At 48.9% G+C, this 18,266-nt stretch overlaps 1 protein-coding gene across 5 annotated transcripts in view; it reads left to right on the top strand.

Annotated features, from left to right (window-relative positions):
- FNIP1 (folliculin interacting protein 1) overlaps window positions 1-18,266 on the top strand; it is a 70,065-nt gene that overhangs the window by 42,031 nt on the left and 9,768 nt on the right. For 4 of the 5 annotated variants that reach the window (XM_065691031.1, XM_065691034.1, XM_065691035.1 and 1 more), the window contains exons 4-12: window positions 2,787-2,887; window positions 3,130-3,204; window positions 3,733-3,824; window positions 6,549-6,632; window positions 7,591-7,662; window positions 8,378-8,513; window positions 9,046-9,247; window positions 10,029-10,114; window positions 16,375-16,521. In XM_065691031.1, coding sequence (XP_065547103.1) covers window positions 2,787-2,887; window positions 3,130-3,204; window positions 3,733-3,824; window positions 6,549-6,632; window positions 7,591-7,662; window positions 8,378-8,513; window positions 9,046-9,247; window positions 10,029-10,114; window positions 16,375-16,521 — 995 coding nt within the window. The remainder of the gene's footprint in view (window positions 1-2,786; window positions 2,888-3,129; window positions 3,205-3,732; window positions 3,825-6,548; window positions 6,633-7,590; window positions 7,663-8,377; window positions 8,514-9,045; window positions 9,248-10,028; window positions 10,115-16,374; window positions 16,522-18,266) is intronic. The other variant, XM_065691033.1, reaches the window with a different exon arrangement.

Here is an 18,266-nt window from a genome sequence, read left to right as displayed (position 1 = left end):
CAGGGCTTTGTTCCAGCCTTCCCTATTTTTAATTATGTCCCATCCAGATCCCTCAGAAATGTGATTAGAATCCATTAAGATGAAGCTGAATGCGGTTCCAAGCTTGCCCACGATAACTTGCGTGTATGAGATGAGTGTTACCCCAGTACCTGCCTGTCTTAAAGTCCTTCTCCTTTGTTGATCATGATTTGACATCTATTTGTCCTGCACTTTTAATTGCCATCTGTACTTAGTTATTGCTAAGACAATACAAGCAGCAAGTGGAATATTAAATGGTGTCAATATATTCAGAAACGTAATTTCCAAATCATGCAAATTGAACTGCCTCTAAGATGCTAATGCACATCAACACACACTTTGGCTGTATTTTGTGATCAGGTTCTGTGTGAGCTGGTAAATCTGACCTGGAGCATCGGTGGGTGTCCAGGCTGTCAGTGCTGGAGGTTGTGCCCTTTTTGCCACACGTTCCTTGGCTATTTTTCGTTTGGGTTTTTGATATTTCACCCCTTTCCTCAGTTGAGTGCGCTCTGCTTTGGTCTTGAGTGACCTTTCTTTCGCAGCATTAAAGGCCCACGTTGTTGAGCTGTAGCAGTGTTTCCATATTACATGTATTAAACATGTGCGTCTTCTGTTATGCATGGTAAAATTAAGTGCAGATGAAATGCCAGACTGAAACAGGTCATGGGTGCATCTTACCCTTTGCCTTTAGCAGTGCTTGTTTCGGAGGAAAGGGGAACCCCTGTAACTGAATTGGAAAGCAGCTGATTTTCACTTGCTTTTCTTAATTCGATTGCTTGACAACGAAAATCAATACTTTAGCCGAGAGCTTTTTTTCCTCAGCTTTAGAATGAGATCCTCACCACAGCAGAAAGTTGAAGCCAAAACCAACCATCAAGAGCTTGACGTTTATTCAGGATGAGTCCTTCCATTGGAGATGTGCAACAGCTTTAAAAACGCCCATCGTAACGTTTGGCTGTAGCAATTTGCAGTGTTCTTCCTGGAGGATTTCATGGCGCTGCCAGACCTGTCATTTCCTAGAGCCATTAATGTCTGTGCCTATGCTTCCTTGGAGCTGCTGGCTCATCCTGACTGATTCTGAAGTCTCGTTTTTCCAGTACTGCCTCCAGTGCACGGTATCCCGGGAGGAAAGAGGGGAATTTCTCTGAGACCCAGCTAATGATCGGATTTTGCCCCGTCATGTGAACACTGACAAACCTGGCAGTCGTATTATCCTCATCTTTATAGCTGGGGCTGCTCCTTTGAGTCAGCCCCTATCTTTCCTGCACTGATAGCAGATTTCAGAGGTTAGCAGGAGTCTGCTGAAGCACCATCATCGTAATTGAGAGTGCTTGAGAAGAGCTAAAAATTGAGAAGTCTTCCAAGTGCGTTGCCTTTTGGCTGATTCATGCTGCCTTGTTCCTGCCCTTGTTCTGTGGGTTGGTGTAAGCAGAACCATCAAGAGGTCGTTCCCATAGGACTCCATACTGCTGGTAGGAATCCACAGTGGACACCCTGGCCTTGGTCATGCTCTGGGCTCACTGATGCTAGGCAAAGTATTAGATATATAACAAGCCTGTGGAGGAATCTCGGTGAGGATCCTGGTAGTTCAGAGCTTGGGTAAGGGATATGGAGATACGGCATTTGGCATTTTCCAAACACAAGATTATTTCTGTGACTGGATTTAGGAACCTCTTGGAAGGATGACAAAGGAATGCAGTGACAGGACAAGGGGGATGGCTTTAAGCTGTTCCTAGATACTAGGAATAGATTCTTCCCTGTGAGGGTGCTGAGGCGCTGGCACAGGGTGCCCAGAGAAGCTGTGGCTGCCCCATCCCTGGCAGTGCTCAAGGCCAGGTTGGACACCGGGGCTTGGAGCAAGCTGCTCCAGTGGAAGGGGTCCCTGCCTATGGCAGGGGTTGGAGCTGGAGGGACTTTAAGGTCCCTTCAACACAAACCAGTCCTTCATTCTATGATTCCATGAACTGCCCGGGCTCTTTAAATTGTCCAGGCCAAGGCACAAATGGAGACCCAGCACTAATGTTCCTATTTAGAGATGAAACAGCCCTGGATGAAGGGGCAGTAATCTCAGTCATTGAAAGCATACAGACAAGACGAGTGTCAGTTGAGCAATCGTCTCCAGTTGATTGCCCTGAGTAACCTTTTAATTCTAGGTTTTGTGTGCAGTATTTGCTCTAGCCTGTGATGTGGCACAGTGGGGTTCCTCCTCTGTGCCTAGCAGCATGCCTTACAGCAAGCTCTCACCAGCCGAGAAGCACAGCTTAAGCCTCGCATCATGCTAACTCTTTGGTGGTACATCACAGGAGCACCAGGGAAAGATGCATCCATGGATAAGTTATCCATCGGTCTGTGTCAAGAAAGCACTGCCCCAACTCGGCTCCAGTGCACAGGCTTTGTAACAGCTCCAGGGAACTTGTGGTTCTTCTTGTCAAGCAGACACAGGGTTTAAGCCTAATGGTTCTTGTTCAGTAAAGTGTGTTATCAACACGTGAGCATTTTAGTCCCCTGACTCAGCGCAGTTGCAATCTGCTTCCTCTCACCCCGATGCTGGGTTAGGTTTGTTGGTGATTTTAGTGGTTTAGCTCACTGCCAATGTGAAGATCACTGTCTTTATTGAGCTGGTCAATTTAGTGTGTTCAGCAGTGGGATAGCAAGATAGTTTGCATGTTCATCTTTTAAATAAAGACTCTTTTCCTTAGTTGTATGTTGCTAATAGGAATGTGCTTCTAAAATCCTCAAAGCCAGATGTTGGTGGGCTTGTTTTGCAGGGGTCTCGGTGTTCCTCAGATGCTAACATGCTTGGAGAGATGATGTTTGGCTCTGTGGCCATGAGCTATAAGGGCTCCACGTTGAAGATTCACCAGATCCGGTAAGATTGATGTTTTACTGCTGCTCTTTTCAGAAGACTTACTCCTTAGTGTACCATGTAATGAATTGAATGCCACAAGTACAGAGCAAAAGGAATTTCTGGGTTTGCTTTAAAGTTATTCTGCGGTTACTTTTGACACAAAAGGCTGTTCGGGTCTATAAAGCCTGGAGGGTTGTGCAATGGAAAGCAAAGCCTGTCTTGGCGCTGTGTTTCTAACTGACGTCTTCCTTGTTGTCCTCTAGCTCACCTCCTCAGCTCATGCTCAGCAAGGTTTTCACAGCTCGCACTGGAAGCAGCATCTACGGAAGTCTGAATACGTGAGTCCATTGCAAACTGTACCTATTGCACATGAGCAGATGAATGTAAGAACACAGAAGACTTTATTTGGACCCTCCAGATACTTTCTCTAGGAAAAGAACTCATTGTTCCTTGATCCTTTACATTCTATCACTTGTGTCCTCACCTCTCCCTTACAGTTGCCTGCGCCTCGGTTTGCTTTAAGTGAATGAACGAACCATTCCTTCAATGCTGATATGGTGAAGCTTGATATTGTATAAAAGCACCTGCGACCACCAGAGGAGAAGGGATGAGGACAGAACACTGGGGTTAGGGAATTCAGTCCAAGATGAAGAAAAGATGTTATAAAACTATCTGGCTTCAGAGGGTTCGGGGTTTAATTTTGTGTGTATTAACTGACCCACTTGAGAACGTGGCTTAGGCTATGAAAGCTTCTTCTGGTGGAAGCCTGTGTTCTTATCTTGTCTGTTCCATTCAGGCTGTAATGAAGTACCACTATACTGAAATGCAAATCACTGTTTCTGTTGGATGTTTTATGTTGGTTACAGGTTGCAGGACAGTCTTGAGTTCATTAATCAAGACAGCAATACGTTAAAGCCTGACCACAGTACGATTGTGAATGGACTTCTTGGGAATATAGGTAATTACAAACAGATTTGATTTCCTGGTATCTTTAACTGAGTAACATAGGTTCTAGGATATGAAAGTCTTCAAAATCGAATCAGATAGTGAAAAAAAGCTGAAGGTATAAGAGGAAATTGGTGTGCTTTGAAGGAGAATGGATCATACAGTTCAAGCAGTTGGCAGTGGTTCAGTACATAAAGCTGTGTATGTGTATATAAAATACATAGTAGAAATATTGAGATGCACTTAAGTTCAAATACAGAGGATGGAAAATACCAGCCTGTAGAACTCCCTGAGCAGCGTATCTCAGATCAGGCAGGAAGGGTTCTGCCTGGCTCAGCTCCATGGGTTTATGTTGTTAATCATTTTCGTTCTCTCCTGTACTCTGGCCACCTGAGCACATGTGGCTGCGTGTTTTGAACCAGAGTTAACCTGGCACAGTTGGGCTGCAGCTCTGATCAGATCGGGCACAACATCTTCTGTTCTCTCCTCTTTCTCACTGTCTGACCATGGAAGCTAGGCAGTCTGGAAGAGCCTCTTGGTTCTTGGCCTTTGTGGAGGTGCTGTGGGTGAAGGCTCCATGAACATCAGATAACAGAAGGAGGGGTCTTGGCTCTTCCCTTTGGAAAAGAGCCGATAAGAAGATCCTGTGCTTGGTTGTCCAGTGTGGCAGCCTGAGGGGTTCTTCAGCATGTTCTCCCTTCCCCTTGGTTTAGACTGTTCACTTCCCCAGCAAATGGCTCTTGTAGCAGGTGGAATATGGGGCTACTTTTGACATTTGCTTTCCAGAACATTGCTGTCTGTAAACCACACTTCCCTAGGCTTGGAAGGAAGGAGTGACCTTGATGACTGAGTTACTCTAACTGGGTTTCTGGCTTTGACATGAGCTTAAATGCTTTCTGGGTTCGAAAGCTGTATACCCCATTACAATCATTCCCGTTTATAAGGGTAGCCAATTAAAGTTGTAAGAATCTTATTTATTAAATGCTTCCTGAATTTACTAAGTCAGGAAAGCTGAAGAGATGCATTATTCCTTAAGATCCAGTATTCCTTTCAGGCTTCAGTTGTGGTTTTTCGCAGTGCAGCAGTGAATGAGGTGCCCAATCTAAGATTAGAGAAGAACACACTTCATCAGCTTCCAGGGTTTTGCTGTGGTTTGCACTTGGCTAAAGTTTGCTGTATCACCAGTGTGATCTAAACTGTGAGTTCAAATTCGGCTAACACAGCTGTTAGGCATGGGCTCACTATGATTTAGATGTAGCCAGTGCCACAGGGTCATCTGTGCCCAGCTCTGGGGTGAGGAGGACACCTGCTCACCAAGCAGCATAACTGCCTGGGTATAGGCACCTCGGTGCAAGGGTGTGCAGCGAAAAGTGATGAGTTTGCCTGCTGGAAGAGGATGCTGGAGCTGTCTTTGTAACGGAGCTGCACAGGTTTGCAGCCAGTTCCACAGCGGGTGTTTGCAGTTCTTGGTTCAGCACAGAGGGAGCCGTGGTTAAAGCAGGTGAAGAAGTTAATCTGTAACTGCAGCGTTTCTGACCACTGTGTTCAGCAGCAGGGACTGCTCCTGACTCGCTGGCTCTCACCAGGCTGTGACAGGAGAAGGGTCTGTGTGGTTTGGTTGGGAACTCTTTACAAGCTGCCTTTTTTAGATACCTTGGTTTAAAAATAAGCAGTGGTCACATCCTTTCCTTCCATGAGTGAAGAGCTGAGAGAATGGCAGGGACCTCTGTTGGGGTGCAGCCTTTGTATTTTGTATAACCATGGAGCCCTAGACTGGTTTGGGTTGGAAGGGACCTTAAAGCTCCTCCAGCTCCAACCCCTGCCACAGGCAGGGACCCCTTCCACTGGAGCAGCTTGCTCCAAGCCCCTGTGTCCAACCTGGCCTTGAGCACTGCCAGGGATGGGGCAGCCACAGCTTCTCTGGGCACCCTGTGCCAGCGCCTCAGCACCCTCACAGGGAAGAGCTTCTGCCTAAGAGCTCAGCTCAGTCTCCCCTCGGGCAGGTTCAAGCCATTCCCCTTGGCCTGTCCCTGCAGGCCCTTGCCAAAATCAGAAGACTTCAGATTTAGGAGAGAGAATGGCAGCTAACTCATGAAAAATACCCATGCATTTCTCCTGTGTACATCAAACTCGCTTTTCCCCTGGTACACTTACAACCCGGTGTAACTTTTACAATGGACTGCAGAGACAGCTAATGCTGATGTCCAACACGATCATTTCACAGAGCTGATGCGCTGACTGTCCTCAGAACAACTCCTTGAGCCTGTGGTTTTCTGTTGGTTCTACTAAGATGAATTTCCGCCTGCCTTCTCCCCCTTCCTCCCCGTCGTCTTCAGCAACACTGTTCCTCATCCCCCCCAGTGTGGCTGTTAAACCGAACATTGTACTCCCCGATGAATCTCCTGTTTGTGATCCAGTTGGGCTTCGAGCCTGCATAAATTAATCATTTCTCAACTTAAAAAAAGGGCAAAGAAAGCACCCATGGAGAGAAACCCCATCCTTGTATGGGAGACAGTGTAAAGCTGGGTCCATTATTTCAGTTCTGTAAATGCTGTATAGCCCCACTGTAAGCCGTATCCTTGAATCCGCGTTCCTGTTAAGTGTAAGAGCTGTTCTCCTGCATAAACTCTGCATTTATGTTGGCTTCTCTCTTCTCCCTGCCCTGGCCCCCTCCCTCCGGACCGTTCTGCTTTACTAACCTCATTCTCCCCTGTGTATTTTACGTTTTGCCATGTAGGTCTTTCCCAGCTTTGCAGCCCCAGGCGGGCGTTCTCAGAGCAAGGTCCGCTCCGCCTGATCCGGAGCGCCTCTTTCTTTGCAGGTTTGCAGTGTGCTGTGTGCTGTGTGCCTAGTCTAGCTGGGGTGACACAACCGTGGGCAGTCCTAGTCTGGCCCTGGAAATAAGATCCTCATGTGGGGTTTCGTGGACAGCCATGCCTGCTCGCTTACCTTTTTGGTTACGTGCTTTAAATCCCCAGAGGACTGCAGGCATTTTAATGGTCCTCCTTTTGTGCTGATTTCTGTTGGAAACCCACCCCTTTAATGGTGGATTTCATCTTTCTGGAAATAATATTTCACAATAGCGTGAAGCTGTTTTGATCTGGACTCGTTTCAACCAGACTGGACAAATTAAAGCTAATCCAGGTTCATTTAAAACGGACATTTCTTGCTTTTAGTGCCTGGGTCTTATTTCCATGGCTGAGTAGCTTTTATTTCACACACGTGTTTGTGAAATGTAGCACATTTAAAGACTATTGAGCCTGAGACACTTGATCTTGTCTATATGCAACTGTGAATCTGGACAGCTTATGGCTTAGCTGAACAACCAACGTGCTGCTCGCTTTAAAAGCATATACTTTCTTCAAGGCAGCACTGTAAAATCCTCTTAAAATCTTATATATAATACCTGAGAAAGCTGGTAGGTGGATGAAGTCGTGTTTGTATTGGTCTATGATGTTGTTTTTCTCTATACACTGAGTGCTGCCGATGTGACTGACATCCTTTAGGTACATTGAAATTTCATCGAAAATCATCTGTGTAAAGGAACGGAGTCCTAGTTTGCACTAAAATAAGTGGCATAGACCACAGGAACATACATACGAGCTTTTCAGAGGAGCGTTTTGGCCTGTTCAGCTAAGCAGCCTTTCTGGGTGATGGCCTTGTGCAGTGCTGTTGATCTGAAGTAATGAGCATGGTTTCGTTTCATTAATTACATGGAGATCTGCAAACAGGAAGGGAACTGTATATTCCCCTGCTAACCGCTATTTCTTGTTTTACAGTTCATAGCAACCCTATGGATATGCCTGGGAGGGAGCAGAATGAGGACAGAGACAGCGGGATAGCGAGATCTGGTAATGTCTGTTCCGTGTGTTAACGCTGTAGACTCCAAAGATACTCATTGGGACATCTAGCCATCATCAGATAGTCTTTCCTGTGCTGCAGTGTGCTTGTTCTGGTTTGCTATATGTAGGCATTAATGCATACCTATATGTATACACACAAGTGTCGGCGTCGAGGGGATTGCATTAGGAACCTCACGGAGGTAATCTCAACACCAGAGCAATTTATTAAAGCCTGCTGCAAATAAACAAGCCAAATTAAATATTCAAATGAGCTTGCAGCGTTTCTAAATGATACCTGTTGTCGTCTCCTTTCCAGATTGAGGAGGATGCTAATGATAAAGCAGGCATTTGCCTCCACAACACCCCTCTCCTCCTCCCAAATTCAGGATATTGGGCACTCAGTTAAGACTGGGGAGGCTGTTAAAGGCTGTGATTAACGTTACTCCTTTCCACAACGAATCTGTTTCCGATACTCGGGGTCGATGAGCAAGGTGCAGTCTGTGTGTTGTCTGTTATGTAAAGCTGCAGGACTGCCTCGCCCTTGTATCTTATTAATGTTAGTATAAACTGGTTATTTTTAGGTAAGAAACGCAGATAAACAAGGGATGAGGCACTTGAGAAGCAGCCCCGGTTTATCTCAGGGGGCTTCGTTTAGTCACTGGTGTTATTTTCCAAGCACTCTTTCTTCTGGAGAGATGTTTATTTATTCCTCTTGTTATTGCAGCATCTCTTAGCAGTCTGCTCATCACTCCGTTTCCATCTCCGGGCTCTTCGTTTAACAAAAGCTGTGCTAGCAGTTACCAGCGGCGTTGGCGTCGCAGCCAGACTACCAGCTTGGAGAATGGGGTCTTCCCTCGATGGTGAGCTGGGAGTGAGAGTGCTGGTTCCTGCCCAAGAGTTTCCCGTCATTGTCAGCTTGATTCTGCTCCTGCATACGTACATCTGCTCTCGCTGTTGCTTTCTGTGGGGTATTCGCAGGGGTGTAAGTCAGGCTGCACTCAACGCCTGGTCTTTTTTAGGATCCATTTGCTTCGTGGCATTCCGTGTTTTGCACTAACTGGGAAGCCTGCAGCAAGATGTAAACCCGTAGGCTGTGCTTTTGAGGATAAGAAGCCCTAAAATCCTACTCAAAACACAAATTCTTGGCAGAGATGGGAGAGAACTAAAATACCACCCTCTGATCCCACAGACTCTTTGAATCTGGTTCCAGCTTTTTTGCTTGCAGGATCAGTTAAGGGTTGCTTGTCAAAAATGGCATCAGAGGTGATGATTTGACAACTCATGCAAACAGCCGGTGTTTCTTGAAGTTAAATGTTCAAGAATTGAATTATAAAGGAAATGTACCACTTTAATCAGTGGATTACATTAACTTTCTGTTTTTCATGCTTCAAGGTCCATGGATGAAAGCTTTAACTTGTCAGATGACAGCTCTGGTCCTAGCCCGGGAATTGTTAGGAAGAAGAAGATAGCAATTGGGGTTATTTTTTCCCTCTCAAGAGATGAAGATGAAAACAACAAATTTAATGAGTTCTTCTTCTCCCACTTCCCTCTTTTTGAGAGCCACATGAACAAGCTGAAGAGTGCGATAGAACAGGTAAACGCAGGCTCTTCTGATTCCTGCACTTGTATTGCTGGCTGTTTCCCCCAGCCCTGTCTGATGGAATTCCTAACACTTGTTACTGGTCTACAGAAGCGGGATCAACTCACTGTTGGGTATAGGAATTGCACCAGCCCAGAGCTTTGCTCCACAACATCTTTGGTGATGTTTCTTATTGCTTGTAAAAGCACAACACGGGGAGGACAGAGCCTGCTGCATTGCACTGCAGGGATCGCTGAGAGTGAGAACAGTCGCTGGGGCTCTCTCTGTAAGCTCCCAGTAATCCCGAACCAGCCAAGGGGAAAAGTGCTTTTAAGGCCACCTCGACCTCCCTGTTCCAGCTGTATCTGAGTCTAGTGGATCGCAGGGTGAGAACCTGCCTCTAGGCTATTGCAGGCTGTAACTACTGAGCGGTTTTTCTTTCCCTTTATTTTACCCCAAAGATTGAATTATCAAGTATGTGGTTAGATTTGCTTCAGCTCTCCCTTCTAGGAAATACTTAGTGGTTACTTTGCCATGGCAGTGAAAACTTTGACCCCTTTTATGCCTTCAGTGATGACAGCAAGCAGAGAAGCAGCCCAGGCTGCAAATGCCTGTGCCTTACCTGTCTTTCCTCGGATAAAAAAGTTGGCGCTTGCATCATCACTTTATCACTTAAAAAAACCCTATTTGCATGACTGGTTGCAGGGAAGATAAAGTCAAACACATGACTTTGTTTTCCATTTTCTGTGCTCCTGCAGCTCTGTGTCACTTATCTTGCTTAATGATTGTTTTCAAGGCTATGAAAATGAGTCGCCGATCAGCTGATGCCAGTCAGCGGAGTTTGGCCTATAACAGGATTGTTGATGCCCTGAATGAGTTCAGGTGAGCTGTTGTCTCCTTGCGTCTCTGTCTTCAAAAGCACTCGTGTCTGGTTTAGAGAGATCTTAGTGCAGGATAAGGGACTTGTAATGTCTAAAGTCTTCTGCGGAAGCACGTACAATGCAGGTATTGGTGATGGGAAGTCATAGTCTGTGTTCTTAGCTATTGCCAAGTGTGTGTATCCATCAGGGCTTGGTGCGAACAGGACACAGATGATGAAGGTTTTCTGTGCTTTAGGTGGAAAGGAAGCTCCCAGCATCCTCTTAAAATGGCCCATTGAGATGGGGAGAAGAATTGCAAAGCCGTGTTAGGGAAATCCTCCTCTCGTGTATGTTTTCCCGATGTGTGAGGCAAAGCAGGACCTTTACCCCGCTCTAAATTCCACTCTAAAGGCATTTCAGATAAGCAGCTACTGAGGAGGGGACTATCTTTTTCACACAGTAAAATGCAGCACTGTAATCTCTTGCTATCAGTACCTGGAGCTTCTCTGTTCAACAGTGACTACACCAAGTAACGCAGATAAGCACATCCCTGGCATTTAACTGTATTTTCTCTCCATAGTTTAAGTCACGGGGAGGGAATTAAATGAGATCCGTCTGTTTCAAGTGATTCATCTCCTCTCACATGGGAGTGGCGGGGAGCTTCCTTTACAACCAGTGCAGAGCTGCTTTCCAAAGACTTTATAGGAGACAGTGCTCTGATGTTATAAAAGGAAAATCCTGACTTCAGGATGTGCTGTACGGAACAGGGAAGGATCCCGAGGACTCACTCCTTTCTCTACAATCCACTTCCTACCTGCGCGCTGTGGGTTAGGTGTCGTTGCAGGACGCAGGCGCAGTGTATTTCTAAACCGCATTTATGGTTCAGAACCTCACCTCTGGGCAGGCACTGGGAAGGGCAGAGGATCTGTTCCGCAGGGACAGGAGGCAGGGAAGGGAGAGCACGTGGGGCTGCGGGGAGAGGTGGATGGGATGAGCCGTGCCAAGAGAGGGAGCAGAGGGAGCTCGTGACTGCTGGAGCCGCCGATCCTGCCCAGGGGCCCAAGACGAGTTCAGCAACTCCGCTGCCCCCAGCCCTGCCTCTCCTCCCCGTTCACTCCCAGGGCCCGTTCCGGCATTCCTGCCTCCCCAGCTGTCTTCCCAAGTCCTTCCCCAAGCATTCCCCCTCAAGATACGCTCAGCGGACTTTGCCCGATCGCCTTTGTCCTTCCAAGTTAAACAGTGCCGGAGCGCTGGGGAGGGGCGCGTGTCCCGACTCGCCATAGGAGGAATAACCCTGAACACACAGGGCAAACCCCACTTGGTTGCTTTTTCCTCCTCCTCCTGGGGAAGCGCGCTGGGATGGGATGAGGAAGGCTGCTGCGGGCTTGGGGAGGGGAAACCACGTCCCTGCGGATTGGCACCGTCCTGCGCTGGGATCGTTCACATGACACCGCCGTTGCGCAACCAGCGCTGGGAGCGTGTGTCTGAGCACCAGTTCCATGCAGAGGTTTCCATGGTGATACAAATATTGCTCTTTAATAGCGTAACGAGGTAAATGAAATCCAGTTTCATTCTGTATAAACGAATTCCCCGGGGCTGCAGGCTTTGGCACGGCTGCTTTGGGTTTGCTGCTTTATATTTGCAGTGGGTGCACCAGCCCGTGGCCTCAGCCTGGGCAAGGTCCTTGCGGCTCGGGGTGGCAGCATGTGCTGCCATCCAGAAAGGTTTTCCTGTGGCTCACAAGAACCACTTGCTTCTCAAAGCAACGCATTATGAGGCTGGTAAGGAGAGGGGGGAAACAGGCATATTTAAGTGCTGCAGGCTGGATGCAAAGATCCTTTGGCGCAGGTTCAGCAAACCCATTTAGGCCACGATTATCTCTTTAGGCGTCTGCTTTCCCACTGGAGTCACGGGGAAGTCAGGAGCCTGAGTCCTTTGGTGAACCTGAGACTTGCGTCGGTTCCTGCCCTCTTAGCAAATCATGCTGGAGGGAAGAAGGGTGCTGACTTCAGTGGGCTGGTGTTTCTGAAGCATAATCCCGTGCTGCATTAACTCATTGCAGTCTTTGCTTTTCTGTAAGGAGAATCATCTTCTCCTTCCTTTCCCCTCTCCTCTTTTCTTTCTCCTCTATTCCCATCTTTCCCCTTTCCCATCTTCTTTCCCCTTCTGCAAGGGAAGCTTCTAGGCTGCTTCTGCAGACTGGTGCTGTTGATAACTTTGCCTTCGGTTTAGTTCCCAGCTCCAGGCCTACACTATTCACTTTGCAGCAATACCGAGTTTTCTAAAGCACTGCTGGATTTAGCTATTAACACTTAATTTGGAGGCTTAAAGCTCTCCTTGGCTGTCAGCTGTGCAGACACATGATTTATGAAGTAAGCTACTGTACTTGCATAAACATTTTGGCTCCCTCCTCCCCGAGGGCCAGTGCAGCACATTGATGATGCAGATTATGCATCTCGCTCATACCTGTGTGCAAGCGCACAGATTGGCAGGGAAACACTGAGCACAGGGTCTGGAGAAGCACCTCTCTGCTGTCTGGCAGCCAGATTGGGTCCGGGGTTTATGGCAGTCATTGGTAAGCAGTTTATGGTGCTGTGAACCCAGGGGTGCTCCATGGTGCAGGCTGGCCCCTCTGCCCCGCTCCGGCACTCCTGCGGTGACTATTGCTTTTGTTTTCTTCTTCCTTTTTAGCATCTTTGGGAGGGAGGAATGGGGATAGGGAGCAAATGCATGGGAATTCATCAAGAACCCCAGCCTGGTTTGGGTTGAAGGGACCTTAAAGCTCCTCCAGCTCCAACCCCTGCCATGGGCAGGGACCCCTTCCACTGGAGCAGCTTGCTCCAAGCCCCTGTGTCCAACCTGGCCTTGAGCACTGCCAGGGATGGGGCAGCCACAGCTTCTCTGGGCACCCTGTGCCAGCGCCTCAGCACCCTCACAGGGAAGAGCTTCTGCCTAAGAGCTCAGCTCAGTCTCCGCTCTGGCAGGGTAAAGCCATGAGGAGCTGCCCAGTGCTGCAGGTCAGTGTTTCCTTGAGGCAGGAAGGGGGCTGCAGAGGGATGCTCTCATCCACGTTCAGTGTGTGCAGCAGCAGGGTTGTGTCTCAGACTGATGCTGAACCTCAGGACAAAGGCAGGGAAGGTTTGTGGTGTGTCTGGGTGAGGAGGGAGCAGCACAACACCCGAGCCACAGCCGTGCTGTGCCAGGGGCAGCGCTGTGTGTGCCTTGGTGCCGTCTGCACCCACAGAGCAGACAAACCCCAGCGGGTTTGCAGGAGGGGCTTTGCGCAGGGCTTCATTTTCACTTGGCTGGGCTGGGCTTGGATTGGTTTCAAGCCACTCTTCCATGCAAAGGTGTTTCCTGAGGAGCTCCCCCAGCGCCTGCTGCACCATCACTGGTGCTGAGGTGCCCATAAGCTGCAGCTGGAGTTCAGCATCCAAATAGAAACCATTTTAAATGCATTGGCACAGGGTGCTCAGAGAAGCTGTGGCTGCCCCATCCCTGGCAGTGCTCAAGGCCAGGTTGGACACAGGGGCTTGGAGCAAGCTGCTCCAGTGGAAGGGGTCTCTGCCCAGGGCAGGGGTTGGAGCTGGAGGAGCTTTAAGGTCCCTTCAACCCAAACCAGGCTGGGGTTCTGTGAACCCTCGAAGGAACTCATTCTGTCATTACCTGAACTTTCCCTCCCATGCTGCTGCTGATGCAGGGGGGGGTGGCAAGCAGAGGGGGCTGCTTGCTCCATATGCCAAGAGGGGTTAATCTGAGTTTCAATGCTTGTTATTTTTCAGATCCCGTTGACTTCCGCATCGTGTTTGGGGTATTTTTGTTGCCTTTTTTCCTTTCTTTTTTTCCCCTTTTTCAGTCGCGTTTCCCTTTGCTTTGCTGTTTCTTTCCAGGCTGTGTCTCTGTTCCTCTCCTCGCCAGAAGCAGCGCTTCCCCTGCCTTTACCAGGCTGGAAAGCAGCTTAATCCTTGCCCTTGGTTTGTGTGCTGGCTGGGCTGGAGGGTTCCCTGTGCTGCAGTCACATGCCTGCTGGCCCGCGGCCAGGGCAATCTGATCTGGGGCTGAGGAAACACTATCGGCCGCAGATGCAGCCAGGGTTACCAGAATAGTAAATAACAATCACAAGACTGGGGCTATCTGCTCCACGAAAACAAATACTTTAATGCGCTGCCTTTAGCACAGAAGTGGTTTCTCTTTTTCACCCAAACAGCCGAGGTGCAGGAGGCTGCGCAGGGGTTGGCTTGCACGGGAAGGAGGAAGGGGCTGTGCTTTGTGTTGTGTGATTTATGGTCAGCTTCTGAGGTCAGCGGTGGCTGGGGGGTGTAAGATGCAGTACTTGTTTTGAGCTTTGAAGTGGGGGTTTCTCCCTTGCTTTGGGCCTCTTTAACATCCACTCCAGTTAATGGGCTGTGAACAGGAACCTTTCCTTAATAATCCCACCTCTAATGCTGCTCGAAACTGGCCCAGCCAACAGCAAGCCCTTGGGGGGGCTGTGGGGCTGGTAAGCACAAGGATAACTTGACTTTCCCCTTCTCCAGCCCACTGACTGCTTTCTGGCTTTCCATCTTATCCCTGTGCCAGTGGAACATCTGGAAGTCAGACCTGTGAGGAAGATGGGGTTGATTTTGGCTATTGTGAGCTTGCAGGACGGATTTTCATAGAATCATGGAATGGTTTGGGTTGGAAGGGACCTTAAAGCTCCTCCAGCTCCAACCCCTGCCACGGGCAGGGACCCCTTCCACTGGAGCAGCTTGCTCCAAGCCCCTGTGTCCAACCTGGCCTTGAGCACTGCCAGGGATGGGGCAGCCACAGCTTCTCTGGGCACCCTGTGCCAGCGCCTCAGCACCCTCACAGGGAAGAGCTTCTGCCTAAGAGCTCAGCTCAGTCTCTTGGCCTGTCCCTGCAGGCCCTTGCCCAAAGCCCTTCTCCGGGTTTCCTGGAGCCCCTTTAGGCACTGGAGCTGCTCTAAGGTCTCCAGGAGCCTTCTCTTCTCCAGGCTGAACCAGAGAACATTGCATTTAATGCAGACTGGTAGAGGAAATAAGGCAGAGAATGCCACTGTCCCCCCCCAAACCCCATCTTCCTGAGCAGCCCCAGTGACTGTGGCACAGGGCACGGTTTCCTTTGCTGCCCTCTTGGGTGCTGTCACCATGCAGCTCTTTCCTCTGCCATGGGACCACGATGGAGTATCTCCTTCCTGCCCCAGCACCCTCACACCATGGCTGCCGTGCCGGGCTCTGCTTCCCAGGGAGTTTCCCTTTAAACACTAAACCATGGAAGAGCTGGCAGCTCCTGCTGGAGTGTGGTTGCCCGACCTGCACAGTCACTGCCTTACTGCTGCAGGGGTCTAGGAATGTTTAGATCAACGTAGCCAGAGAAGATGTTGGGAAATGAGAGGCGCTGGTAGGGGTAATCGTGTAAGTCTTTGTCTTGTGAAGCAGAAATACCTCTTATAGACATAGAAGTGCATTTGGGGAATAGAGAGAAACCTGAACTGATCCGCCACTTCCATCGTCGGTTTGGGTTCTTTTCAGGCTCCCGTTTTTGCTGTGATGAAAACACAGGTTCCCATAGTGTCAGAACGTAGGCGCCGTACTTAAACTGTCATTGCTTTAGAGCCTAGAGGAGTTCAACAGCAATCTGAGGGGCTTTAATCTGGTGTTCTACTGCCGAGCCAAGGTTCTAATCACACATTTACTGTCCTCTGTAGAGTCTCGGAGGATGGGGGTAGGTGCAGAGTGCTTGAACCCAGGGGAAACTGTGACTCTCACATGCTGTATTTAATGCTGACGGAGCAAGCTGGACCCCTGCTCTAGAAATCCATCCTGTGGTGGGTTTGGCCTAGAGATACACCAGTTTTCTTAAAGGAAGGAGGAAGGTGAGGTATTTTGGTAAGTCAGATACACATAAACCTGCCCCAGCCATAAGTCAAGCAGAACTATAGAGGAATGACAGGTTTTGAATGAAATGGAGAGAAATGAGGGAGACAGCAACAACAAATCCTTCATCTCTTTTCCATGCAGAACAGGGCGGATACTGACTTGGGACAGTGAATGTTACTGTGTTTGGGAGCAGCTTAGGTAGATATGTGAAGAACCTGTGAGGCTTAACCCTCCGTGGTGGAAGGGTGACTTCATACTGTCTAATGGGTGATGGTTGATAAGAGGAACTTCATACCTGATAGAAATGTCAGCTGGAACTCACTGTTGCGGTAAATCCTTCGAGTTGGGATCTCTGCCTTTGGGGTTTCCTTTGGTCTTACGGATTTGGGGGTTTGTTTTCCAGAACAACTATTTGCAATCTCTACACGATGCCGCGGATCGGGGAGCCTGTCTGGCTTACAATGATGTCGGGGACACCGGAGAAGAACCAGCTTTGCCATCGCTTCATGAAGGAATTCACCTTCTTGATGGAGAACGCCTCTAAGAACCAGTATGGTGGATTTCACTGTTTTAAATGACAGCTTTTTTGTGCCTTTTTATTTCAAACCAGTTTTTCAATCAGTTTTTAAAATCCTGGTAAATCAAAGATTCCAAAGGCCACCCATAAATACCTCCTTTTTAAAACTAAAGTGAGGTAGCCCATTAAACGCCTGCTCCCACAGCCCTCCGCCTCTTGGTAGAGGCTGAACACTTGAAACACGTCCATAGGAGGCGCGTGATGGGTGTGTGTGTCTGGAAGGGGGTGAACATACCTTACGAAATGCATTAATCTGCCTTTCAGAATCAGTTATCACATGATGAGCGAGGTTAGATACCCAGCTAGAGCTGTGTCTGCAACCCCGTCTGACCGCAGACTGCTCTTAAACCCGACTTCCGTGAGATGCCGCTGAAGGAATGGTGTGCTCCATTGGTGCTCACCTCCCTGCCCTCCGGCCAGAGCCAGGAGCAGTTGTTGGACATGGAGGCAGAGAATGTTCTTGATAAACCCGGGAGAATCTGATAAATTTACTCTTTTGCCAACACCTCATCCTGCTTCCCCGGGGCATGAACAGGGGAAGTTTTTAAAGCGTTTGGCTCCATTGAAGTCCTAAAACGAGCACAAACATGTGAAGGTGGAGTGGGAATGGCACTGGAGACCAGCTGGTAGCTCCGGGGAAGCTGCTCTCTGCAGGCTGGGGAAGGGAAGGGGCTGCTCCTCACCATCTTCCAGCCTTGCCACCAGTGTTGTCACCTTCTGTGTCCCTGAGTGGGAGGTGACAGTGGTCAGTGTGCTCCTTCTCCTGCCTCAGGGCAATGGGAGAAGCCGCAGGGAGCTGTGAGGGGTTCAAAGGTGTTTTCTCCAAATGAGTTCCTGCTGCAGTGGATGTGTTCCTGGGCTTAGCCCCTGTGGTCCCTGCCATTCCGAGCCCTTGGTTACGTTTCAGTGGTCATTTGTTTGGCTTTATTGCTTTGGTTAAAATGCAGTAAGATTCATACTGATGGAAGCAGTAGGAAAATCAAGCCCTGTGTCCTTTTCAAGCCAGTTCTAAATCTCCTTTCCTTCTTTGGCTGCCTCCGGTGAGGAAACAGCTAAATTTGAGCTGCAGGTTCCTGATGCTGTATGTAAACTGTTGAAATAGCATTATTTCGGGTCTTGGGCACTGGACTTTCCCTCCCCAGCACCTGAACCGCTGCAGCAGCTACCAGCACCATCTATTGGCACATGGGCCTTGGGCTGTGCTTCTGCTCCCTCTTCCTGCCAGGAACAGGGATTGGGAAGCAAAGTCTCCCTGCCCGGAGCACAGCCCATACTCTGTCACTGCCATACCTCAGATAGCTCACATTCCTCAGAAAGGTTTGTGCTTTCCTTGCTCAGCTGGTGGATGCTGCTGTGCCAGGGTAAGGACACCAACCTCGCTGGCTGGGCTGCCCAGCTTTGGGGGGTTATTTTTGGAAAGGAGCAGCCACATGTGCTTGCATCGCCTGACACGCAGATGAAAGAATGCAGCACCCAGTTATTGTATAGGTTTGGTAGCAGCAGCCTTCCTCCTCTTCAGTAGTCACAGATCTTAAGGGTTTGGGGATCTCCTTCCTGGAGGACTGAGCCCACACGGTGCTCCTGTTACCTTACAGCGAACCAAAGCGAGTTGGTTTTCAGGTGTTGTACAGCACAAAGCTTGCAGAATAGGAAGTCTCAGATAATTGCCAACCGGAGGGACTGAGACGCCACAAGTTTAAAAGGTTTTCTTTTACTTT

Source organism: Lathamus discolor, chromosome 10 (assembly GCF_037157495.1).
Source record: "Lathamus discolor isolate bLatDis1 chromosome 10, bLatDis1.hap1, whole genome shotgun sequence".
In the NCBI taxonomy this organism is placed as follows: domain Eukaryota; kingdom Metazoa; phylum Chordata; class Aves; order Psittaciformes; family Psittacidae; genus Lathamus; species Lathamus discolor.
Note: the sequence above shows the minus strand (reverse complement) of the source record. Positions and strands in the feature narration are given on the sequence as shown.